The 22,867-nt window shown below is 42.8% G+C and overlaps 2 protein-coding genes across 7 annotated transcripts in view; one reads left to right on the plus strand and one right to left on the minus strand.

Moving 5' to 3' along the window:
• The window catches only part of hltf (helicase-like transcription factor), a 29,382-nt gene that overhangs the window by 6,363 nt on the left and 152 nt on the right, over window positions 1–22,867 (minus strand). For 2 of the 6 annotated variants that reach the window (XM_061844450.1, XM_061844451.1), the window contains exons 1-16: window positions 9,574–9,697; window positions 8,760–8,959; window positions 7,065–7,231; window positions 5,843–5,967; window positions 5,680–5,753; window positions 5,526–5,597; window positions 4,416–4,607; window positions 3,322–3,396; window positions 3,223–3,244; window positions 3,092–3,143; window positions 2,601–2,668; window positions 2,492–2,527; window positions 2,297–2,413; window positions 1,768–1,862; window positions 1,549–1,692; window positions 106–244 (exon numbers count right to left, since the gene is read on the minus strand). In XM_061844450.1, coding sequence (XP_061700434.1) covers window positions 106–244; window positions 1,549–1,692; window positions 1,768–1,862; window positions 2,297–2,413; window positions 2,492–2,527; window positions 2,601–2,668; window positions 3,092–3,143; window positions 3,223–3,244; window positions 3,322–3,396; window positions 4,416–4,607; window positions 5,526–5,597; window positions 5,680–5,753; window positions 5,843–5,967; window positions 7,065–7,231; window positions 8,760–8,959; window positions 9,574–9,682 — 1,687 coding nt within the window. In that variant the 5' untranslated portion in view covers window positions 9,683–9,697. Of the gene's footprint in view, window positions 1–105; window positions 245–1,548; window positions 1,693–1,767; window positions 1,863–2,296; window positions 2,414–2,491; window positions 2,528–2,600; window positions 2,669–3,091; window positions 3,144–3,222; window positions 3,245–3,321; window positions 3,397–4,415; window positions 4,608–5,525; window positions 5,598–5,679; window positions 5,754–5,842; window positions 5,968–7,064; window positions 7,232–8,759; window positions 8,960–9,070; window positions 9,436–9,573; window positions 9,698–10,840; window positions 10,915–22,867 lie in introns of those variants that run through there. The other 4 variants (XM_061844455.1, XM_061844453.1, XM_061844452.1 and 1 more) reach the window with 4 other exon arrangements.
• LOC133513566 (serine/threonine-protein kinase PAK 2-like) lies at window positions 9,846–22,832 on the plus strand. The gene is made up of 15 exons (XM_061844464.1): window positions 9,846–9,985; window positions 14,508–14,701; window positions 14,773–14,879; window positions 15,742–15,889; window positions 15,987–16,003; window positions 16,087–16,197; window positions 16,476–16,599; window positions 16,698–16,761; window positions 17,301–17,349; window positions 17,975–18,087; window positions 18,520–18,637; window positions 19,676–19,775; window positions 19,958–20,154; window positions 20,334–20,471; window positions 21,027–22,832. Exons 2-15 carry the CDS (start codon window positions 14,524–14,526, stop codon window positions 21,111–21,113), a joined length of 1,551 nt encoding a protein of 516 aa, XP_061700448.1. The 5' UTR covers window positions 9,846–9,985; window positions 14,508–14,523; the 3' UTR covers window positions 21,114–22,832.

The raw sequence follows: 22,867 nt of genomic DNA on the forward strand, positions 1-22,867 counted from the left end.
AAGAGAAAAGCTCCCGAATTTTCCATCCCTCTCGATTCTGTCTTCCCTTTTTCTATAAGTAGAGAATACCGTAAGATTGCGAGTGAGCGAGAGTATGGCGTGTACCCGACAGAATCCAGCGTCGCTCTGCTCTGAGGTCCAGCACGGCCTTGCTCATCTGCGTGTTGGGGTTCCGCACCACGTGGCCCTCGTCCAGCACCACCCTCAACCAGTTGATCTCGTGCAGAGGACTCCTTATGTTACTCTGAACAGATGCGCTCCCATTAGTTTGACAAAGGAGGCTAAACTCACAGAGCCGTGAAAAAGTATTTGCCTCACCGAGCTCCACACTTGAATGTGGATGAATGAATACAAATCAAATGCAGATTGAAAAATGGTCATTTTATTTATGAAGGGGGGAAAACAATGATTGAAAGCTACCAGGCCCTGTGTGAAAAAGTCATGCCCCCCTAGACCCAGGACAATGACTTTTTCACACAGCCAGGAAGCTTTAAATCTTTTTCCTTGCAATATTGCCAAAATCACATCATAAATAGCGTATAGAGCTCATGCACCTACGCCGTCAAATCACGTGACTTTTGTTTACGTCGCCATATTGCCGGTCAAGCTAAGCATCGCTCAATACTGAGTCGGTTGGAGATGACACGAAATATGTCTTGTAGCACAACACCCAGTCTTGTCCGATACCGTTAGACATTTATAGAAGGTGAAAATAAACGAAGGTACGTGGAAAACTTAGATAAACTCGGCATAGAGGACCCGTATTTAATGCCGAAGTTGATGTTTTCGCCGATAAGAAAGTGGACTGATAATTCGCTTCCACTTGTCTTGGACAACTGCATCCACACACGGATCTGGTGAGGAAGCCGTCGAGATTTACACGGAAAAGTTTGAAAGCGTACCAAAGTCTGGACCCATACAAATACTTCGTTACTGGATCTGTTCTCAACGGGGAGACGGCTCGTGAACGCGGAAGTGTGTTCGGTTACACGTTAACCTTTGCTGGAATCCATCGATCTTTTCAGATAGTATTCAATGCACATACCAATACAGTATTTCAATAAATGACCCCTGGTTTTACACAAACTTGCATTTATTAACTATGATTTAAAAAAAAAAAAAAAAACAGGACTGAGTCGTCTCCACGGAATGTACATAGAAGCGATTGCGGCCACACTTAACCTCCGTAAACCTTCGGGACAGACAGTTTTTTTTTTAACACGCATTGTTCTCAAATGAGCCAACTTGGCGTTATAAATACTCCTTGTTAATTTGAGATTGAGAAGAATAATTTCTACCTGAAATGAAGCGATCGCTACACAGGCGTGTGTGTATTTTGGTTGGGCACCATCCATCATGTTTAATTGCCAAAATCAATCCATATTTTCTGGTCTTTTCAGCTGGTATTCCATAGAACGACCCCTTTGAATATCTGTCTCGTCTGTTGTGACAACCAATATGGCGGCGCGCAAACGGTGACGTCACGTGCACGAGCTCGACACAGAGCACGGTGAGCCGGAAAAAAAACAAGGCGGAGTTGTGACTCACTGTAAAGTCAGAAGCCAGCACGTTGTAGGTGGTGAGCACCACGTCTTGAGATGTGAGGAACTTGGTGCTTTTGTTACGGTCGGGCCCGTGGTACATGTACACGTTGAGCTTGACGTCAGCTCGCACATGCTCCTCAAACTGGTCCTGAAAACAGACAAACTTTCCGTTCAGCCCATGATTTCTAGTGTAGCTGGCTGCCACGTTGACAACTGCGCCTACCAGCCAATTGCTGAGAACCGACAGCGGGCACACAATGAGAGTCGCCCCTGCCGATAAAGCCTCGTGTGGGCTCTTTGCGGTGTAGTAATCGGCAGCTGTTAAAAAGACAAAACGTGCAGGATTCAAGTTGAAAGATTCGAATACCGGATGGGCAAAATCATGAAAAATCAAAGCCGTTGTCGCCGCTCTCAAATACTGGATGTGTCCGCTGAATGCTCGAAACCACGGCCTTTTTTAAAAATGGATGCTATATCACCGCCTTGCTTGGGGAAAGACAAAAAAAACGACATCGAGCTTTTTCTGGAAATGAAGGCAATCCAGTAAAATGCATTTTTGGAACGTAAGCTAGCAAGGCCATTTCTTCAAGTGGCAGAAAACAAAAATATACACAGCATGCAGCTCCACAACTGACTACGACATAGTTGTCAATCTTTGCACATTTTCACCAATTATCTTCAAACGTGTAATGTTTCTAATAATATCCCATTTTCAGTGCTCAACAGCAAAACGCTCAGCGGTCACAACTCACTCAGGGTGGAGCCGGTCGCCCTCTTCTTTTTCTTTTTCTTGAACAAATTTGGCGGCGACGCCGGGCCTCTGCACAGAGCCGAGGCAAAGTCCGCATCCTCCAGCAACAGCGGCGTCTCTGCGGGAACATGCAACCTCGCGTTAAAACGGAAAATCAAAACGTCGCACGTGATTGTGTGCGCAACGACACGTTCACCGTTTTTTCGCTTGGTGGTTTTTGTTGTCCTTTTGCCTGAAAGGGTGGAGGAAAACGTTGAAAGCTATGTGATAGCCGAGATAAGGGGGAATACAATTCAGGGTCTTGCCTTTCTCTGGCAGCTTTTCTGTGTCCTTTATGGTTGCTGTGGGAACACACGATTGCACCAATTGGGCCCTAGAACATGAACAATTAAGTTAGAATGTAGACAATAATGGCTTTAAGGTGCACGATTTTTTACAAAAAAAAAAAAAAAATCAATTTAATTCTGCATAATGACTGCATAATGTCACTCTGGCTCCAGATAAATTCATCATTTTTAGGAATAAAACCACACATTTTTGACAATACTTGCTGTAAAAGGTTTCCAGACCGATACATTAGGTGTAATGTGTCTATAAGTGCAAAGCCCTTTAATTTTCATAATTTAAAAAAACATTCAAAGTATTTTCAATGTGGTAATATAATGTGTAGCAGGGCCAAATTCTGGTGCACATTTTTCCCCGACTTTCCCTTTCAACTTCAGCTTTACAGATGCCGCAAGGAAGCAAATCCAATACAAACTGACAATTGTGTGTGAATAGCATGCGTCACACATACGAGCCTGAGCGCAAACCGTGAGCTGGGCCGCCGCTCGGTCCGGCTCTGTTGGCTACAAAGCGACAACGGGACAACGGTTAGGTTCTCTTCCCCACAAACTTTGGGACTGGTTTGAACGGCGCAAGTCGTACCTTTTAGAGACGAAGAGTGTTCCTGTAGCACAAAAACACAACATTATACATGACACAACTCTGCCAATCCGGAGCGTTGATGCTGACTGCGTTACTTACGCGTCTGTACACGGGTAAGGGCTTCCCCTGGTGGAAGTTGGTGAGGATGAGCGCAATGGTCGTCAGCGTTTTCCCCTGGAGACAAAATACAGCGAACAACTCAAAATATGTGTCAGACCATCTCACAACAGGTGAAAAAAAAAAAAAACACCCAAAAAGCCTAAAATGTCAAACATTTGCCAGACAGACAATCTGTTTCAGTTGCGTTGTGACCAACCAAGGTCGCGTCTCAATTTTATCGGATACCAAATCATTTTTTCCTATTTTGAATGAACTGGAACCCCACCTGTTCTAGCCTCACCACTCATAAAAAAATACTGACATTTTTTTTGTTTTGTTTCAAATAAAGACTGGTCACCAACCACCACATGAAAAATAGAAAAGAATCCCAAGAAACTGCATAACACATATACTGGCAGGGGTCTCAAACTTATTTGTCAGGGGGCATATTGTACTTTTGGTTTCTCTTAGGGTGGCATTACGGCTCTGAACCAATATGAATGTGTAATTCTCGTATTATTACACACAAAAAGTGATGGATCACTACTTTTGAAATCAGAAGCCAGTAAAAAATACCGTAATTTCCGGCCTACAAACCGCGTTTTTCACACGCTTTCAACGCTGCGGTTTTTGCGGCGCTAGTGTTAGCGCAACTAGTTATAAGCCCCGGTACACAGAAAGAGTAACCCGAGCACCGCGCTAACACTAGTGCCGTGCTAGCGTTGCTAATAACCAGGTGTGCTCTGTAGGCCAGGGATTACGCTATTTGTTTTATTAAATTTATTTAAAAGGAGAATTGGGAACCAAAAATGCTGGCGATACCAAAAGTTTTAAAAGTGAAGACAATTTTCGATTTTGATATTTTAGCAAGAAACAGTCGATCCACACGATTTGCTTTTGTGACCCACATAAAATGACGCTGAGGGCCAGATTTCGACCCCCGGGCCCACCAGTTTGACACCTGTGCTTTCAGGGACCCGTAAAGTAAAACTATTGCAATTAACCCACATTTTGGCAACAGGCAAGTGGAGCCGTCCAGCAAACGAATCCGTATTGTAGCGGTCAACAGAGATGCCAAACCAGCGGCCACTCACCAGTCCCATGTCGTCCGCCAGTATCCCGCCGAGGACCCTCTCAGGTAGTTCTTTGGCCGAGAAACACGTCAGGGTGTTGTAGTAGTGATCGCCGCGCTTCTCCCAGAAGGGCGGCAGCAGACACTTGTTTTCACGCGCGCACATCCACGACAGCGCCTGCCGCTGGTGTGGCAGCAGGGGGGTGGCCACGGACTGTGGAGACAAGTAGGCCCCGGGCCTTATATTTTATATCCAATACAGAGTTGCAGAATCACTGTTCGGCTAGGTTCACACAGCAGGTCAATTCAGATTTTCTTGCCCAATGCGGCACACATCTGATTTTTTTTCAGGTCAATGTGAACAGCAAAATTACAATTTTTTTTCTTATCCGAGGCCACGCCTCTTTTGTATGTGGATATATATTGTGTATGTGTTTTAAATACAGTGATGCCTCGGTTCTCAACCACAATCCGTTTCAGAAAACGGTTCGAGAAGTGATTTGCTCGAAAACCGAATGGATGTTTCCCCATTACAATGAATGGAAAAAGAAATAATGCGTTCCAAGCCTAAACAATTTGGCTTTTTAATGCATTTTTCTTAGCTTTTCCTGATAACAAACTGCATAGTACAAATACATGTATACTGTAAATACTTTATATTATAAAATAACTTCAGAAATATATTTATTTTTTGCTTAAAATGTGTGCCTTAGTAGTAGAGTACGCTCGACTGGTAGCGACTCGCCCCCCAGCCTTGTAAACTTTTTTTAGAAAAAAAAAAAAAAAAGAAATCTCAAAATTTTCGTTGGAAAACCGAGGCTTTACTGTATATTGATATATATAACTACCACTGTGCGGGTGTGGTATGGCCATTGGCAAGTCTTGAACATCTGAAGTATACGTAATCAAAAGCTGACAAATGGCACAATGAAAAATTAAAAAAAAAGACAACACTAAAGATGGAAAAAAAGGAGCATGAAAAAATATTTAAAAGAGGCTTACAACCGATAAATGTCAGGAATACACTGTAAAACATAGCCTTATCCATCCTTTTTCTTATTCTACTCGACAAAAACACCAGTGATGATTACAACAGGCTATTTTGTGATTCCTTAAAGAGCCGTGTACACACCTCAGCTGCTTCCTTTTCCCCATCCTTACTCTCCAGCAGGCCTTCGAAGAGGTTGTCGAAGGCATTCCTCAACTGAAAGACACAATCCAAGACACCGTTGAAAAATGTCATCGCAGCGTTAAGAAATGAATGTTGCTGGGGATTTTTTTTTAACCTCCTCTGCCGTGAGGGGAATGGTCGTTCCTCTTGTATTTGATGCCGTCCCACCAGAGCCGTACAGACTCTGATCTGCACATGAGTTAAAACACACAATCGACAAGTCATCTAACGTACATACAGCATATGTTGCGTGAAAAGATGAGTGCGGTTAACTCCACCTGTGTTGAGTTTGTACCCGTGGCATGCCAAACACTTAATGACCGCGTCCTTGTTCCCGACGGGCGCCCAAAAGGACAAAATCACAGGCATGGAGAATTTGTTCTTTGTCCCGGAGTGCACCACCCTGACGGGAGAAATAACGCAATTGCTGAAAAGCATTCACACCTCTTATGTGCAACCGTAAAATATATATTTATGATGTTATTGCTAAACTTTAGTTCTTCATAAACTTGCACATTTCTCAACCATGTAAAAATATTCATTTCATTCGGAACAACTGGGAAACAATTTCATACTTTCTAAAAATTCCCACTTTTCCATATGACTCATATTGAAAGGAATGCAAACTGAACTCATTCTTCCATATTTTTCTGCTAATTATTCAAAGCACTTTGATTTTGAAATGGACAGCCCATTGGATTCGAATTGGGAATAATCTTTTCCACTTTTTTTGAAATCCCATCTTGGCCGAATCCTGATAGATGAATGAATGAATGAATATATAAATTTGAGAATTTTACCAACCGGTAATCCTTTGACTTCCAAACCAATTTTAACCATTCCAACTTTAAATGTTGAGCTCAATCTCGACATTCAACAAAAGATATTCCTAAAATTCCCCAGTTCTCAGAATTTAACCTTATGAATTGCAAAATTACCAACATAGTCATTTCACACACATACCTAATTACTTCCAAATTTCTTCAACCAATTCAAACCATTCCATTTTAAAAATGTTAAACTCATTATTGAAATATTGTAAAGTATTTCAAAATCCCCCATTTTTCTGTATTTTACATTTTCCATGGCAAAATTCCCAAATTATTAGTCATTTTACAAATCCTTCCAACTTTTTTCAAAGATCCAAATGATTCCAAAAGTGATCAGTTCATTTAGGACATCTACTCAGTCCCACTTATTCACTACTGCACAGTTTCCGAGACGAATTTTAAGCAGACATTTTCCAAATTTTATCCTTCCACATTTGTCAACCGATTCAAACAATTCAAATTGTTCTGAAATACAGGGCCTTACCATTATGCTATATGCCGACCGTCAGTATGTTGGCATTAGAAGTACTGTAATGCCAATTCTTGGGGAACTGAAAATCCTCATCAAAGGGATTCAGTATTTGAAAATGTACCTCTCTGTGCTCTATTCTATTATATTATTATTAGATTCTATCTAGATATTCTTCATTTCAACTAATTCCCACCTCACCCTTCTACTACAGCCAGGTCGTTGTCCATGACGTGCGCCATGGCCGCCGCCAGCTCCCTCTTGATGTGGCCGACCTGGCTGCCGTTGACGTTGGCCACCATGATGGCGTTGCGATCAAACACGTTCTGAGGCTCTCGGACGAGACTGACCATTTCGCCTTGGTTCACCTGCACAAACAGCGATTGCGTTAAGCGGGTTAACGTCCGAACGATCCGTTTAGCGTGCAGCAGAACCGTATAAAGTGGAACGTAAGGTATTTGGAATTTGGAACTCCAGCCAGGTTTTGCTCGTGTGAGACTTGGCAAGACTTCATTTTCTGTAGTGATTGTCAACGTGCTGAAGTTCGCGGCAATTAGATGGAGATATAGACAAATTCACTTCCATTCACACCTACAGACAATTTTGAGTCTTCATTCAACCACGCATGCATGTTTCTGGAATGCGCGAGAAAGCCGCTGCGGACATTCGAATCCTAAAACTCAAGAAGTGTGAGGCGGACATGAAGGTTTTAGACTTGGCGAGGCAATCTCCAGACATCCACCCTACAGAGCATGCATTTTACCTGCTCATGTGACATGAAGGAAAGAAGCCACAAAACAATCTTCCTGACCTTTCTGCCGATTGGGCGATTCAAAGTGTCAAAATTGGAGTAACAAGAGAAAAGCTACACAAGCATGCACTGAAATGTGAATACGTATATTTTCATAGGATGAGCACTTGTGGGTTGAATTGTTGTGGATTTTTCAAAGTTATTTTATATGATCATGGATGCATATTTTTTTTCATTTATTTTATAGCAGCTGAGAGCAGGTTTTAGGAGCATGATGAATAGCAAAGAAAGTACAATGTAACCCTATTTTGAAAAAAAACAATGGCCAACTGCAATTAACTCCAGATTGTAATGTAATGTGTCACTATGTTCAGTGTAATAGGTTTCCTTTTTTTTAATGATCACCACTGCTTTCAATGCAACGTCTTCAATCATTCAATTGTCCCGCAGCCCTTCGTATTAGCTTGGGGCCTGCACAATTTTCATTGATCCTCATTGGAAAATGTGACTTATTTTCTGTGTGATGCAATATATCATTTAGTTTCTTTTCATCTGAATGACATGCTAAATTGTGACCTAAAATGAACAAGTCTAGGCAGGGAAAGGTTATCAGTGTCAGAATGAGCTGAATGACAAACCTACATCAAGTTTTTAGGTGGTGGTGGGGCTTTTGAGTTGACTTTCCATTGATAACTGTGAGCTAGTGAGGAATGTTTTGAAAGTAAAACATTTTGAAAGGTGTGTCAAAATAGGTTGTATTTGATAACCTGCGTGTTTTCCTTTTTCCTTTGACGTTTGTGGACTCTAACTCTTCCTGATAATCGATTACAACTGGTCAGTGTTGAAATAACCACAATTTCAAACTGATCTCAGAGTCGGAGTGTGCTCTTCGGCTTCTTGTTGTTTTTGTTTTGACTCGGATCATCTCAAATTGATAACAATCCCATTTCTTGATATGCAGAGATGGAACACAAGACATGTTGAACTTTTGAAGCTTGTGTATACGTTTCTTGCAACGGCATTTAACCAACAGTGGTGAAAGGGTTGCCATGGCTACAATGCAGTTTGTTATGGTCATATTTTTTGGATGGAAAGAGCATTTAATGGTTACTACACAAGTGGGTGGGTGTCATGTGGATGCTCACCACCCCGCTGTAATATCTGAGGCCCACTACGGTGCCCTGCATGTGGCCGAGACGCACAACGTCGTCCGGCTCCTCGGAGGCGGCGGCCCGGATGGCCTGGGAGAGACTGTTGGTCTGGGCCAGGCTGTCGGTGGTAAAGAGGTCCAACTCCCTCCTCTGCCTGTCCCAACTGAACCAGCTCCTACGAAAAGCCATTCCACCTGCACACATGTTTACACACACGAAAAAATTGGGACAGTGTGTAGGCGGGAAGGCACAAGGGACTTCAAGCTAGGAGAGTGAGTTAGAAACTGTTCCAAGTGTGGACTAACCTAGCGGCTATTGTTACTGTTGCGTGTTTTGCCTGTTTGGCTGCTGGTGGGTTGGCTCCAGCACTCCCGCGACCCAAAGCGGCTCAGAAAATGGATGGATGGGTTCGCGCATTAGCAGTTTCGGCAGTTTTAGCGCAGCACCGCGGTTTGATTCGCGGCCTTGTTGCGCACGTTACACAGGGGAGCCTCACCAGACTGGCGACACGAGTGTTTTTGTCATGAACGCCTTCCCGACTTTCGTGTCGCCCCTGGTATACAGTCGATTTTCCCCTCGTGCGCCATCGACGTCGGTGATGATGGAGGCTGTGTTTACTGTTGCGTTTGCGTGCACAACGTCACGTCACACCCGAAACCTCCAACAATGCAAGTTTTGTCCACTGTATTTTTAAACAGCACGCTATAAAGCAGTAAATTGATTGATGAACTCCACTAAGAGCGGTTCCCAATCCCATCGCGCTCACAATGTCCACATCGCTACATTTAATTTGGGAAAAACTTGGTACCCCTTTGTCGCGAACGACGATCACTTTCATTCCCGATGCCATTTGAACGCAACGCATCGGTTAAACCGCCTCTCGTACGGAGGCCGCGGCGTCCAGATTTGTACGACATTCCGCTTCCTTTTCCACGCAACGGATGTCGCCTCCTCCTCCTCCGGAGCCGAGCAATGCGCCAAGTGTAGGGAGAGGTCAGGGGGGGAAGAAAAACGAAAAGAAACAATATTTTAAAAGACGAAACGCGATACTTTATTTAAAAAAAACAAATTCAGGGCATCAAAGAAGCGGAAGTTTGATTCCTTCTTTGGATTTTCTTTTCCGTATTTTGGGGTCAAGAAAACGGGGGCGGAGTCTGAGGAGTTTAATTCAAGTACATCCTTTCTCTTTTTTTTTTTTTTTTGTGGTTGACAGCTCACCGGTGAGTTTTGTATTGGTTATTATTCTCTCGTTTACTAATTGCTATTTTTTTTTCGAACGTGGTGACCGGCCCCGAAGCGGGGAGTTAACCGGTGGGGGGGAAAGTATTCAGGCCCAACAAAAGAAGTCTCCAAAAACATTGAAAAGAGGAAGACAAGTTGTGACTGTTACTTTTTGAAGTCATTTTTCCGATTGGCAGCGTTCACGTCTGTTAAATACTCGTGAACTTACCTTTCTCGCGAATTACACAAATTCTTATTATCGCCAAGTTTGTCCATTTCGACCAGAAGGACCAAACCATTCCTGGACTCTGATTCAATAAAATATTGTATAGTGCAATAAAAAGACCAAAGTCTAAATAAAGTAAAACAGTGTTTCACGGATCAGGCATTCCAGATAGAGGCACGTAGCCCCTTTCACACATTCTTCAAAGTTGCATTAAGAGAAGAAGACCAAGTATTTGTCTACCCTTTGCCTTTCACGCAAACCCATTTCCCATTGATCGCCACGATTGACTAAGATTGGGAGCCGGGTGACCTCTTTCATACGGAGACCCTGCAAAATGACCGGAACAGAGTCATAACTGCCTGCACTTGTTCACACGATGCCTATTTCAAAGAGTGCCGAGGGCCACCAAAAGAAGACGTACCGCATTTTTCCAGCCATTTTTGGTGAACACCATTTTACGGTGAAAAACTAACAAATGTGCATTGTCAAATATAATTACGTGCGCCACAAGGACACCATTTCCTCTGACATTTTTAGCTAGGCATGAACCTTTTGAAGCTCGACACGTTATCAGTTATATACATTCCAGCTCAGTCACATAAGATACACATTAATCACGGTCACATACCGTTTCACCTAAGCCGAATTTGGAGTAGTTAGAGAAAATGAAGATCTTTCTCCAGACTGCCCATGCTTTCACCGCTTTAAATTAACTGCTCAAGATCTCACCAGTCATGTGTTCTTTTTTTCTTCAAACTGACTTACAAACTCCTGATTACATAACTCAATGCAACCTCTAATACAACAATAGGAGGCACAGCAACGCAAAGCTGCAAATATGAGGAAAATAATTGATTGAAATCGGAAGTCAGGGGGGGTGGAGGGAATTGAGATTTTCAGGCTGGAGCCTGCAGTCACACCTCTGAATCGAACTCTCGAGCGAGAAAAATTGCTGTCGGGGCATGAGGTGTCGGTGCCATTTATACTGAACGGCGATAAAGGGGAAGAAGAAAAGCAATCAAAATGCCAGCTCTTGCAGTCTTGTGCAGTTGAATAACAGGATGTGGAGGTGTGCGGCTGTGTTTACACTGCAGCCGTGAGTCGTGACCGGAGCGGTCGCGAGAACTTCTGTTGTGTTGTGCGTGATGTCTGTGATGGGACTCAAGTCCACGGGCGTCATCGCTCCCTCCAGGAAGTCCTCTGCGCCATTTCCTTTTGTCGAAGCCCAACAAAAGAGACCTGGCTGGTCATTTCCTGTAAACAGCTACCAAACAGTAAACAGTACACAAAATGTGATTGTATGGGCTTCGGAAAAGGACATTTTGGGAAAGCGGGGGTGTTGACTAAGGAAAAATGACGGCATAGTAACAGTTGCTAAGGACCGGTTTGTGTGTGGATCTAGCGGCTACAGTTTGGGACCCTAACCCAAATGTCGAGTATATGGCCAAATTAGATATTTTTAAAATGTTAATATTCTGTCTGAAATCAACTGGATGATTAATCCTTCATTTTTTTTCATAATCTCTGAGTCTTTTTATCAGGTTTGTAGGAAAGTTTGGGTTGGAAATGCCCAGGATGTCCTTTTTCAAGCATTTGTAGTTGGTCTTTAAACCCGGGCAGTTCTGACAACTGGATTTCTCATTCCTATTTGACATGTAACATATGATATAAAGTGGGTTCAATCTTTTTATATTATATTCATGTCAAATGTGAGTGCTAAGTGCCCTGCGATTGGCTAGCGACCATTATAGGGTGTAGCTTGCCTCTCAGTCCAAGTCAGCTGGGCCATTCAGTCATTCATACAGCAATAGGGAATGACTTGTGTGTGTGTGTTTGGCCTGGAGTTATGGAATTTCATCCAGGCCCAGGCAAGATTACACTTGTCCAGTGCACCGTTGGCTGTGGAATGAGGCAGCCAGCTCAGACCTGCCCCGCAGAAAGTCTTTGGTTAGGGGGCTGGGTGCGCAGGACGGGACGCTTAGTAGCAGGTAAATGCGGCGAAGAGAGAGGCTCGTGGGACTAACGCCGTTCTTTGGGTCTTCTGTGAGACGCAGAAGAAGCATCAGAAGGTGAATGATTGGTCGCTCGTGCTAAGGATGAGGTGAATAATATCAGGAGTGGGCACGGTATGTCTGTTTTAGGTTTTTGGATATTCAGGATGTTAGGTAAGGGCCTCGTTGGGAAATCATACCACTGTTCCCCCCAACCCCCTCACTTTTTAAATTGTATTTTGTTTAACTCAAATCCCAAAGTACTTCCTGCCTGTGATGTCACAAAAAAAGGCCGCATTTTGAGTCGAGTTAAGCGCTTCTGCTTTGCTTTTTGCGGGTTTGTTGGTTTTCTTTGTGGTGGAAAACATGCAGCTACACGAAGAGCCCCTCGCATAAACTCATGTGCTAGTCATTCAGGGTTGCATGACTTCACATTTTTTTTTCAAATCAACGCTGATATGATTCAAACTGAGTACTTGTTGATGACACATTATTGTTTCTCAGTACAGTGCTATTATTTGAAAAAGGAGTGACTGTCTTGCAATGATAAATGATCTATTATCTATGTTGAGTGGCGATGGACTTCTCATACACAGAATTTATGTAGATCATATAGATTAAAAAACAAGCGTCGATATGGGCTGGGTGAAGGCTCGTGTGGCGGGATGGTATCTCCAGCCAGAGGGAAAAAGTCCTCTTGCCGTTGGGAACGCCAGGTAATGTTTGCACAACTTGGCCAAATGGGTCAGCCGGTCCTCAGTCTGGGCTCACCACAGCCGTGATTTCTGCACGGTGATTAGTTTGCCGTGTTCGCAAGTACGTAATTACAACCTCATCAAGTGCACTGGAAAAATGATCTGCTTTATTTCACTTTTCAAGGGACTCAAACGCAGCAGGTTGGACAACCCAAGCGTTTATTCACAATCGCTGGCAACACCTGCAGTTGTGACCCTCCTGGTCTTTCCGCCAAAGCTCGGGCATCATCGCCATAAACATCCTTTAGCCGCTAAAGTCGGCTCCTCAGAAAAAAAGCACGCCAACTGTTGCTGCAAGCGGCTCTGCTTCCTATTGTCATAAAAACACGAGATTACCGGCAACTTAATGTCACGCTCTAAACGTCATTGCGGACTAGAAAAGTCAGCAAATTGACGAGTCGATTAACGTGAGAATCCCTACAAGTTGTGCTGTAATTTATTACGTTGCAATTACAGTCCAAAGCTGTCATATGTTAATCGACTTTTTTTTCAGAACCATTTTCCCCATTGACATCCATGAAAACTGGAATTAAAAGTGTGCCCCATTTTTTATGCGGACTCCTTGGAACGAATAAAATGTTTCGAAACTTTGTCTCTTATGTCCTGCGCAGGAATTTGTTACAGTGCAAGGTTATGCTTTGTTTTGTTATTTATTATTTTTTTTTTTTTTATTTTTTTTTTACCAGAAATTCCTGAATGGGCAATGGTTGGTTGCAAGTGCAACTTCCTTTAAAACTTTGCTCTCAGACACTGCTAGAGAGTCAGATTTCCTTCCTCATTCAAATGAACGAGAACGTGTATTACTTCTGCGTGGGGGATGTTGCTCTCGACCTATCTTTGTCGGAGGCTGTGGGCCCGAGATAATCAGATCCCAAATAGTGGACACTAAATTGCACGCTTGATCACTCGCAGATTCTGTGCACTGTTGGCAAGACGCACAAATATGGCTGAGAGCACTGTATTTTAAAGGATTTGGGGAATTTAGTTGTACTGATAGTTTCCACCATGCATTGAACAGTTTGGAGAGCGCTGCAGGTGCGAAATGAAGTTTGAAGTGATGGAATTGGAAGTATTAGTGGTAGATAACAAAACTGAAAAGTTACAGAAAAGAAATTTATCTGTGATCAATTTTGGGAAAAGCAGCAACTGCATTAAAAAAAAAAGTGATTTTATTGGCGTTAACTCGTCCTGAGTGCCCATTCTGCATAACATTACTTTTAAAACACGATACAGCCCACTCGAAAAATTTCTCTGGGAGAGGCTAGCATAATTTGTCAACGTGCTCTGAAATCAAATGGCCCAGTCACAACGAAATGCAGAGGTGGGGGAAGTCTCAGTTGCTATGGCATGACTTCTTCCTGTTCCCGATGCCAAGTCAGTCATTTAATCATTCAAAAGCTACAAAATTGCATTTCCGACCTGACTTATGTCACAATCTAGTTAGTCTGTTTTCCTGGTTGCGTACGGTTGAGCATTGCCCAGTTAACATTGCGCCCGCTTTAGGGCGTGCGAATATTTAGTAAATCGGTTCTTGTGTGTTTGTCTTGAGGTCCACGTGCGTGTAGATGTGCGACAGCGGACTGTGCGAGGACAAGCCCCCCGCCCCCCCTGTCAGGATGAGTAGCCAAGGAGGAGGAGCCAAAGACACCCAGGTGACCAACCACAGCTCTCGGCCGCTTCCGTCCGTGCCGGAGGAGCGCAAGTCCAGAAACAAGATCATCTCCATGTTTGCCTCGGAGAAGGGTAACACACATGTAGAGTACGCTGTAGTAGTAACACAGATACACAGTTGACATGTTTACGTTGGCTTGCAGGAGGTCGGAAAAAGGACCGAGACAAGGACAGGCCAGAGATCTCCTCCCCGTCTGACTTTGAACACACCATCCATGTGGGCTTTGACGCAGTCACTGGAGAGTTCACTGTAAGGGACAGCGTGAACGTTTCAGATCATAAATCATTTAGGGGTTCGGCTTTCAGGAAAAGGCTAGCGTTCCATGTAAAGATCAGGGTTTCAAGCCAGGTGTAGCGTTATAAAGTAGGGTTCCAAGACAGGATTAGGTTTTGAAGTTGAGGTTTTAAAATCTTGAGTTTTTTCCAAATTTAGGCAGTTCAGACAGGTTTGGGGTTTCTACCAAATTTACCTGATTTGGCTCCCTCGGGGTACCTGTTCCCCAAAAGGAATAAAGACGCCAGCGGTCGACATATCGGCATCATTGATCCCATCGAGGAGTATTTGGGGCGGGCAAGACTCGACTACATAAAGAGGGGATTCGTACAGTCCCTTGACCGCTGGAACAGGATGAGAACAAGTAGTTTGAATCTGATATATTTAGTTTTACCGGTAAACTTCTACTGTGAGTGTCTGTAAACACCTTGAAGCATCTCACTGATGAAGTACTCACTGTTAGTCCAACTGCTGCTTCTGGTGACGTGACTTCAATTGAATTCATTGCCACCAAACAGTACTCGTGTCTCAAATTACTCTCACAAGTGAGGAAAAAAAATGTCCAGATGACGGCTCGTGCTGTACCTAGAAAAAGTCAGGTCACTCGTATCTCAAGGCCCCACTTTTAGGGTGCCACGGTGCCGGGGTCAGGTCGGTTCATCTAACTTGTATGTCCGTATAACACCCCATCATGTCTCAAGACGAGTTAAGGGTGTAACTCCCAAGTTGAGTCTCAAAGTCTTTAAGTTTTGGTCAAGTCACAAGTCATCAAAACAGTGAATCAAGGTAACTCAAGTCCAAGTCTCAAGGACTCAGGTCCCCAATCTCTGGTCCTCAGGGCATGCCGGAGCAATGGGCCCGTCTCCTCCAAACCTCCAACATCAGCAAATCTGAACAAAAACAGAATCCCCAGGCGGTCCTGGACATCCTCAAGTTCTACGACTCCACCAGTGGGAAGCAGAAGTACCTTAGCTTTTCAGCCTCGGGTCAGTCTTCTCACTCTCGTCTCTCCTTTCATCATACATTTCGTACAAAAAAAAAAAAAAATCTTTACTCATTTGCCTCGTTCCCCCATCCATCCAGATAAAGATTCGCCGTCGGTGAGTGTTCGCCCATCGGTCAGGTTAAAATGGACTCGCTTCTTGCTTAACGCGCTTCTCCTGTTCCTTGTCCTCCTCCGCAGGGTAAGCAGGCCACGGCCGCCTCCTCGCAGCACGCCAAAGACGGTGACGACGACGACGACGACGACGCGCCACCGCCCGTCGTGGCGCCCAGGCCCGAACACACCAAGTCGGTGAGTTGTCCTCAAAGAGCATTCGAGTGTACTCGCTTCAGATTCATAATCACACTGAATCAATTATAATACCGTCATCAAAAATGGACAGTAGAAACCGGTCATTGTCTCAGAAAAGTTGTTTTTTGGATTGAAAGGAGTCAGATCTACGTGGCGGACGACCGGAGCAAGGATGTCATTCTGATTTACTCCAACACTGAACAGCATTTACTGTTTGATTAAAAATAAGTAAGTTGCTCATTTGAATGCACATTTCTTGTCCCTTCGTCATCTCGCAGGTTTACACGCGGTCGGTGATTGACCCTCTCCCGCCTCCGGAGGGCGACGTGGCCTCCAAGGCGGCCGACAGGCAGAAAAAGAAAGGAGGCAAGATGACAGACGAGGAGATCATGGAGAAACTCAGTAAGACAAGCCGATCGGTCTCGAAATGATCGGTCTTTGAACGACGCCACGCGAGGAACGACGACACTGACTAGGTTTGTTTTGTTCTTTTTCTGTAGGAACTATTGTTAGCATCGGGGATCCCAAGAAGAAATACACCCGATATGAGAAGATCGGACAAGGGTGAGGACATGACTTTTTTTTGGAGCTAAACTTAAGTTTGGGGGTCCTGGATTAGGGTTTCAAGCAAAAGTTAGCGTTGAAAGCAATGTTTGGGGTGCCAAATTATTACGTCTGCATTTTGGGTTAGGATTTCAAATTAGACTTGTAAAGCAGCGGTTAAGCTTTTAAAAGTAACATTAAGGGTTTCAAGTAAGGTTGTACGTTAGGGTTTGAAATTTGAGTGTCAGTCAAGAAAGTATTGAAATCATTAGGGTATCATATTTCAATTTAAAGTTTGAATTTCAAATTAAGGGTTTCAATAATGGCAATAGCTTCAAACTAAATTTTCATTCCTTGATTGCGATTTACAGCACATAAGAGTTTAAAATGTATAAACAAAGCTTCGGGCTTCACATTTTTGAGAATTTGGGGGATTTAGAGTTGAGATTTTAAAATGAAATGACTGCTTCAACCTGAGTTGGCGTTTCAAATCAGGAATTAAATTCTCGTGCCGGTTTCAAAGTACGGTTGACTTGTTACTGTGTTTCTTGCAATTGCAGGGCATCCGGAACCGTTTACACGGCCATAGATGTTGCCACGGGACAGGAGGTATGCTTGTTTGGATGGATGAATGCACTACAGTATAGTAGCGCATATTTATATCGTCACTGTCGGGGGGAAACCCTCCATCTTCAAAACGACTATTGCAAACGTACGACGAGATGGAAATATATCAAAGATAACTATTTTCCCAGATTTTTTTATTGTCCCAAAAAAATATCCACTGTCAACCTTGATGTGACATAATACCTACCGCACGACACAGAGTGAGAGAAATGGTGCCGTTTCACGACGCTTTTCAGACAGTTCAAGTAAATAAAGTTGCTTACCATCAATTCTTTAAATTCTAAAATTCAATTATTACATTTTATATTTTTTTTTCTTAAATAAAATAACCATTTAAAATGTCATGTTTACTTCTTTACATTTTTTCAAATGTCTTCAGCATTAAAATGGGGGAAACTACATTCCAAAAAAGGATTTGAGAAAGGGGCAATTACTTTTTCACGGCACAAATTTTTTTTGTATTATTGCATGGAGCTTCAAAATATAAATAATAAAAATGTTTTAGATAGTTTGGAGATTTTGTCTATTGCGGGAGTTGTCTGGAACGTAACCCCCCCACCATAAACTAGGGATTGCTGTATTGAAATTTGTTGTACTCGCTGTGCAGGTGGCCATCAAGCAGATAAACTTGCAGAAGCAGCCCAAGAAAGAACTCATCATCAACGAGATCCTGGTCATGAAGGAAATGAAGAATCCCAACATTGTCAACTTTGTAGATAGGTACAAGAAAAACAACAAAAACTAAGCAACCTGGGTTTTGGCATCGTGGATGCAGTTTTGGAATTTTGATTTCAAACCTGGGTTTTGAGCAAGAAATGGGGTTTCAATGTGTGGTGTCAAACACAGATTGGGTTTTCAAGCAAATGTTAGGGTTTCAAATTATGGTTTCAAGATCGGGTTAGGGTTTCAAGCCCTAAAGGTGTTTCAAACAAGGGTTTCAGGTCATTGTTGGGGTTTTAAAAGTAGGGGTTAAAATTCGAACTTCAACCTTCGGTCAGTGTTTCAAGATCAAACTGGAGTTCAAATTAGGGTTTCAAGGGTGGTCTAGCGTTAATTAGGGTTCCAGGTCAAGATTTAAAAAAATTGTGGTCTCAGGTTTTCGAAACGTGTGTGGTTTTAAATGAGTCCTGCACCTGCGTTTTGGTGTTGTAGTTTCCTGGTGGGCGAGGAGCTGTTTGTGGTGATGGAGTACCTGGCAGGCGGCTCCCTGACAGACGTGGTGACGGAGACGTGCATGGACGAGGCCCAGATCGCGGCCGTGTGCAGAGAGGTACGCGCCCACGAGCACTCGACTCAACGCCGTGTCCGCTTCCACTATTAAGCGACGACGCGAGTTGGAAAATATGCCGGAGATTCTCGTCTTTGGAACCGCAGCGCGTTGTCCTGGAAACACTCCGGCTGGCTTTATTTCAGCACGCACGGCGGTGGCCACGTAGTATTTCCTAGGGAAACTTTTTTTAGTGTACAGGCCATTTTTTAAGTCATATTTCCATATTTCTAACCGGCATATATGAAAGCAAGTGAAACTAAAAGCTTTCAAGCCTGGGTAATGTGGTAAAACAAATTATGATTTAAAACCTGGTTTAGGGTTTCAAATTGGGTTTAAAACCAGGGGTTGCAGTTTCAAATTAGTCTCTCAATTTGGAGTTAAGGTTTGAGATTAGGGTTTCAAAGCAGGGGTAGGTTTTCGAATGAGCCTTTCAAGCCTGGGATATGGTGTTAAATAAAGGCATCATACCTATGTTTCGGTTTCAAATTCGAGTTTGATGTGTTTTCAGTCCATGGATTGAAACCTGAACTTGAACTGAAAGCCTGGCTCTAAACCCTTATTTGACACATTAACCCACGCTTTTAACCTCAACTTTAAACCCTAATCCTGGTTGGATACCTATTGTTAAACCCTGACCGTGGTCTGTAACCCTAACCCTGGATTGAAAGCCTGATTTAAAACCATAACCCTTTCATTTAACACTAATTTGAAACCCTAACCAGGTTTAGGGTTTTCAAATTAAGGTTTAAAGTAGCGGTTATGGTTTCAATTTAGAGATTTAATCCAGAGTTACAGTTTAAAATTAGTTTTTAAGAAAGGGTCTGGGTTTCAAATTTACCTTTCGAACCTCGGTTAAGGTTGCAAATGGTGGTCTCCATTCTGAGTAAACGTGTCATGGTTACGAATTAGGGTTTAAATCCAGGTTTCAAAAATCTCTCATCTTTGTCTTCACTGGGTACCAATGCAGTAGTATTCTCACTAACAGAACAAAGAAAAAGCAAAACTAAAATAATGTTAGTTTCCCTTGTTTGCATCCAGGTCCTCCAGGCTCTGGAGTTCCTTCACGCCAATCAGGTCATCCATCGAGACATCAAGAGCGACAACGTACTGCTGGGAATGGACGGATCGGTCAAACTCAGTAAGCAGAAACGTATATATTTCAGAGGTGGGGGTGGGAGGAAAGTACGAATACTTCTTGAATGAAGTTGTATTTTTTCCACAACAAAAAAAAAGAATGTCTATTTTTGGACTCCAGAAATCCCGACAACCTTTTGATAGTCAACGGCGATAAAGCCAGTGTCTTTGTCTCCGTCTTTCCAGCCGACTTCGGCTTCTGCGCTCAGATCACACCGGAGCAGAGCAAGCGCAGCACCATGGTGGGCACGCCGTACTGGATGGCGCCAGAGGTGGTCACCAGGAAGGCTTACGGGCCTAAAGTGGACATTTGGTCTCTGGGCATCATGGCCATCGAGATGGTGGAGGGAGAGCCCCCCTATCTCAACGAAAACCCTCTCAGGGTGAGTGACAGTGAATCCGGACGACCCCTGGTACACTGGGATCCATGCACATTTCCTCACCCTGACAACCCAGGCTAAACTTAGAATTTAGAAGAATATGCGAGTTATTACAATAATAGTTACTGGACAAATAACATCATTAAGGTTTTTCCTGATTCCTCGCTGCGTTTGTCTTTTAGGCGTTGTATTTAATCGCCACCAACGGCACTCCCGAGCTGCAGAGTCCAGAGAAACTCTCCCCTGTCTTCAGATCCTTCCTGTCGCGATGCTTGGAGATGGACGTGGAGAAGCGAGGGTCAGGCCGAGAACTGCTGCAGGTACCACAAATATACAGTACATCCATCCATCCATCCATCCATCTTCGATCCCTTACATCCATCTGTCGCCGTCAGGCATTGAACAGTAGATCATTGAATCCCAACCACTGTGCCGCAAGAGCTCATCAAGTGTGCCTTGGGAAGTTATTCATTTGAACGTAATTGCTCCAAAAGGATTGTTTACTACAAATAATGTATATTGTATTTTATTTTTTTAAACATATATTTATTATTCGAGAACCGATTCGTTCGAAAACCGGATAAACCGCCGCGCGATTTATGTTATTTCCGGGTTTTTTTTCGGCGGGTGGGAATTTACGACAAAGTGTGTTGTGGGTCAGCTGGTCTGGCCGCATTGCGTTTTGTTATTTCCGGGTTATGTTGGGGGCGTTCAAGTACCGATTTTCATTTAAAAACCGAAGCAAAAAAAAAAAAAAAAATCTCGAAATTTTCGATTTGATCGAAAACCAAGGTACCGCTGTATTTATTTACTATCCCTTTAAAAATAACATATTTCCATGTGCCTGTTTTCTTTTTGCGTGTGTGTGCGTGCAGCATCCTTTCCTGAAGCTGGCCAAGCCTCTTTCCAGCCTGACTCCTCTCATCTTGGCTGCCAAGGAGGCCATGAGGAGCAACCGCTGAGTACAGAAAAAAGACACTTAAAAAAAACCCCAGAGACAGTGTTTTGTTTTGTTTTGTTTTGTTTTTTTTCACCTTTGTGCCTTTTTTACGGTGTTCCATGACAGGCCATGTTGTGCTCGACATGGTTAAATAAATACGACCCCCCCCCCCCCACACACACACACACACACACACACACACACATACACACACAAACACAGATTCATGATACATACTATTAGCCTCTACCACCAGCCCTCGTTTATTTTTGTGGGTTAGTTCAAGAACCATTTTGTCAAAATTAATATTTTGTGGGTGTGAGCGCCCATGAAGACAAAGCATTTTAACTCCTGGAGGCTGCAGTTCAGGCACGCTACGAGCAACCTCCTCCCTCTACTGTGTTGATGACACCAATACAGTTGATCAAGAAGCTAACGCTGTTAGCCATTGCTAATTTTACATGTGAGTGTTATTATTATTATTTTTTTTTTACTAAAAACAAAAATGCAAATTAAAAATTTAGTTGCAGTTTTAAATTTTAAATAAAGTATGTATTGTAATAATTTTTGGGGATTTTAATTAAAATATTAATGAGTTCATTGAAATAAAAAAAATGATTTATGCAGCGCTAACCTTTTGACGTTAGCAGCAGGCAGTGTTGCACCCGTAATTTTTCCAAGATTTCCATCTCCAAGATGTAAATATGTCTTAAACTTTTTTAAACCAAAGAGTGCTCCTCTGGTGCTAAATTAAACTATTCAAATAAGCCTTTTTGGGGGGCTTTGGGCGGCTTTTTATTTTTCACTGTTTTGTTTTTGTATTGTTTTTCCAAATCATACAATCTATGCAAAGACATTCATACTACCAACAACAAAAAATTTATTATTTTCCTGCTCCATGTTTAGGATTTCTTACAATTTGTCCTTGAGGCCTTGTTGCGTATGTCCGTGAGAGAGGGATTAATTTTGTTTTATGGAATGGGCAATAATGTTTGATTTTTTTTTTGCCCTTTATTTGTGTAACTAACAAAAGAAATGTACTTTTCCCCGAATATGGATTGATGACAGTATTTCCCATTGTTTTGATTGAAATCGATTCCCCAAAGTACCTCATCTCCCTGTCAGTTAAAATAATCAGTGGGAAGCTTTTAACCTGTATTTTAAAATGTTCTCTTCTTGTAATACAGAAAGGTGACACGCAGTTTTTATGTGGGCGCAGTCCAAAGTAGACTGATGGAGGATTTTTTTTTTTTAATAATTTAAAACAAATTTTGTCTTGCAACAAGTGACTAGAGTAGAATAAAACAGTTGGTAAATTATTTGTAAATGTTGCGTGGACTCTTGTTATTGACATTCTGCAGTTATTTCTTTCACACTGCAACTTTTCTGTTGGGGTGTTGAGGTTTCGGGCATCAGACCCACCCCGCTGCTCCAGAACTGCACTACAGTTTGTGCACCTCTTTCACTATGGATATCTTTGCGTGCATATTTGAGTCATATGTGATGTGCAGCAGAAAATATGCAACAAGTAGCCTGTGTAAATGGAAACATTTTTTTTTTAATTATTTAAAACTCCCTCTTCAACACTTTTACCACTGACCCATTACAAAATACCCGTGCAATATGTACATTTTTACATTTTCAAGATTTCCACCATTTACCATGATTTCACATTTTAAAAAAAATCATTTCAGTAGAGTTAATTTGACCCGGAAAAGCCTTAGCATACGTAAAGTTTGCAACACCTGAACGAAATGATGACATTTGACACGTTAT

Source organism: Syngnathoides biaculeatus, chromosome 15 (genome assembly GCF_019802595.1).
Source record: "Syngnathoides biaculeatus isolate LvHL_M chromosome 15, ASM1980259v1, whole genome shotgun sequence".
Taxonomy (NCBI): Eukaryota; Metazoa; Chordata; class Actinopteri; order Syngnathiformes; family Syngnathidae; genus Syngnathoides; species Syngnathoides biaculeatus.